The following is a 1,922-nucleotide window of genomic DNA, read 5'->3' on the forward strand; positions in this document are numbered from 1 at the left end:
AGATGTTAGGAGGATAATTTATTCATGTGCACCTTCAATTTTCCTAGAATGTGGTTGTCTATATGCTCATAAAAGTATTGATAAAAGAATCTTTAGAATGTTCCCATATTGATGCCAACTTCTGGAAAATCTACAGTTTTTAAAATCCAACATCTATGTGCTTCATGAAAAGCTCATTGTATAAAGATATTGTCTTAAACCAAAAAGGAATTTACCTTGTACTTCCTTCCTAGGAAGTACAAGGTATTAGAGTAAACCAAAAAGGAATTTACCTTGTACTTCTTAGGAGAGGAAACATGAATGTACCCATGCTTTTGGTTTAGAGTTGAAGGAGAGATGATCTTACAAAAGAGGAATATTTTCTTCAAAATCAAAGCATGGGAGGCATGCTTCACTTCCAAATAAAGAAAGGCTTTTTATTTTTCCCATAATGAAGCTATCGCCTTTGCATTTGTATGGCATAAAGAGGAAACAAGAGTGCACAAGTGCGCGTAGGCACTAACTCTAATATAAAGATGAAGCAAGCACCTTTGAGTGTAAAAGAGAAAGCAAATGAATTTTTAAAGAAGTTGGGCAATGGATTTTATTTTTGTAGAATGATTTCCATAAATGGCAATTTGACTTAATTATTTTTTAAAAACTTTACAAATTTAGAAAAGACTTTCTATAGCACTATCTCCAAGGAGGAACTGCTAACAAAGCTCTATATATACATGTGGGAGTTTGCAGCCTTTGTTCACTTGCCTCTTAGTGCTAACAAAACTCCAGTGCAGCACTTGTTCACTTGCTAAGAGGCAGCCGCACATACATTCACTGTAACGATGAGGAACTCTACCCCCAGCACTACACTGGCGGTGGCAGCAGTAGCCACACTCTGTGTGCTCTTCATCTCCTCATCCTCAGCAAAGCTTCCTCCCTCCTTCCGCTTCTATCTGCACGAAGTTTCCCAAAACCATAACTTCACCATAGACACTGCCACAGTCGACGCGCCTGCTTCCCCCACCGTGGGCACCTCCAACATTTTCGGCAAGCTCTTCGTCTTCGACGATCCCATCACTACCGGGCCTACAATCAGCTCCCCTCGCCTTGGATCAGCTCAAGGCCTCTACGTCTATTGCGGCAGAACCCGCGTGACCGCTTTCTGGGCGATCACTGCCTTCTTCCATGCCGGCGAGCACCAAGGCTCCTCCATCAGCTTCATGGGTGCAGAGCCTCTGGCGCAGCCAACCCGGGACATCCCCATTGTGGGCGGTACCGGCGCTTTCGCTAATGCCCGGGGCGTGGCTACCTTGTCCACAACTGCACTCCGTCCCCCGCAATACTTTGTGCTGTCTATCGATGTGATTCTGTCGTCCTAGGACGATGTTCCTACTAGCTTCTGTCTGTGACGTCTGTGTTCATGTGCGCTTCATGTGAGTAACAAACTTCAAAGTGATTCTGTTTCCCTAGGATGATGTTGCTTGTTTGCGTGTGAGTAATTATAAAGTCTGTTTAGATTTTGTGCTTGTAATTTAAACGAAACCCAAGCAATAAAGATCTTTGGTTGCTCATGATATGGGCGTTTCTTTTCCCGTGATGACTCTCCTTTTAGAGCTCGAAAAAAATACAATATTTCTTTAGGGCTTTGCTCAAATCAACTTGTAGTCAAAACCCCTTGCTTTTGTTGGCATCCACTTGTAAGTACTAGACAATGCTATTTGGTTGTTTGCTTGAACATGCCATCAAAAAGAAAGAAATGAAAAAAAGTGGGCTAAAATTTTATGTGCCTTAGAAAGATTGCACATATTTTATGAGGGGGATCATTAATCTACATTTGTTTTTGGTTCAAATCTTCATTTGTAGTTCCATCAGCAACATGCCTCTTGTGCTACAGAGCCATAATTTCATCACCAGCTTCCTTGGACTATGTATGTCTGAATAGC

At 41.9% G+C, this 1,922-nt stretch overlaps 1 protein-coding gene across 1 annotated transcript; it reads left to right on the forward strand.

Moving 5' to 3' along the window:
• The first annotated feature begins 821 nt into the window (after positions 1 to 821).
• Positions 822 to 1,358, forward strand: LOC147879827 (disease resistance response protein 206-like). Its single transcript, XM_087371611.1, has one exon. It carries the CDS (start codon positions 822 to 824, stop codon positions 1,356 to 1,358), a length of 537 nt encoding a protein of 178 aa, XP_087227737.1.
• Positions 1,359 to 1,922: the final 564 nt, after the last annotated feature.

The sequence above is a fragment of the Dipteris shenzhenensis genome, chromosome 33, assembly GCF_047967505.1.
Source record: "Dipteris shenzhenensis isolate YYH24624 ecotype China chromosome 33, Dip_SZ_1.0, whole genome shotgun sequence".
Classification (NCBI taxonomy): Eukaryota; Viridiplantae; Streptophyta; class Polypodiopsida; order Gleicheniales; family Dipteridaceae; genus Dipteris; species Dipteris shenzhenensis.

What these genes read in the sequence shown, in the direction of transcription:
- LOC147879827 (XM_087371611.1), top strand. Translation starts at nt 822, where the DNA reads ATGAGGAACTCTACCCCCAGCACTACACTGGCGGTGGCAGCAGTAGCC.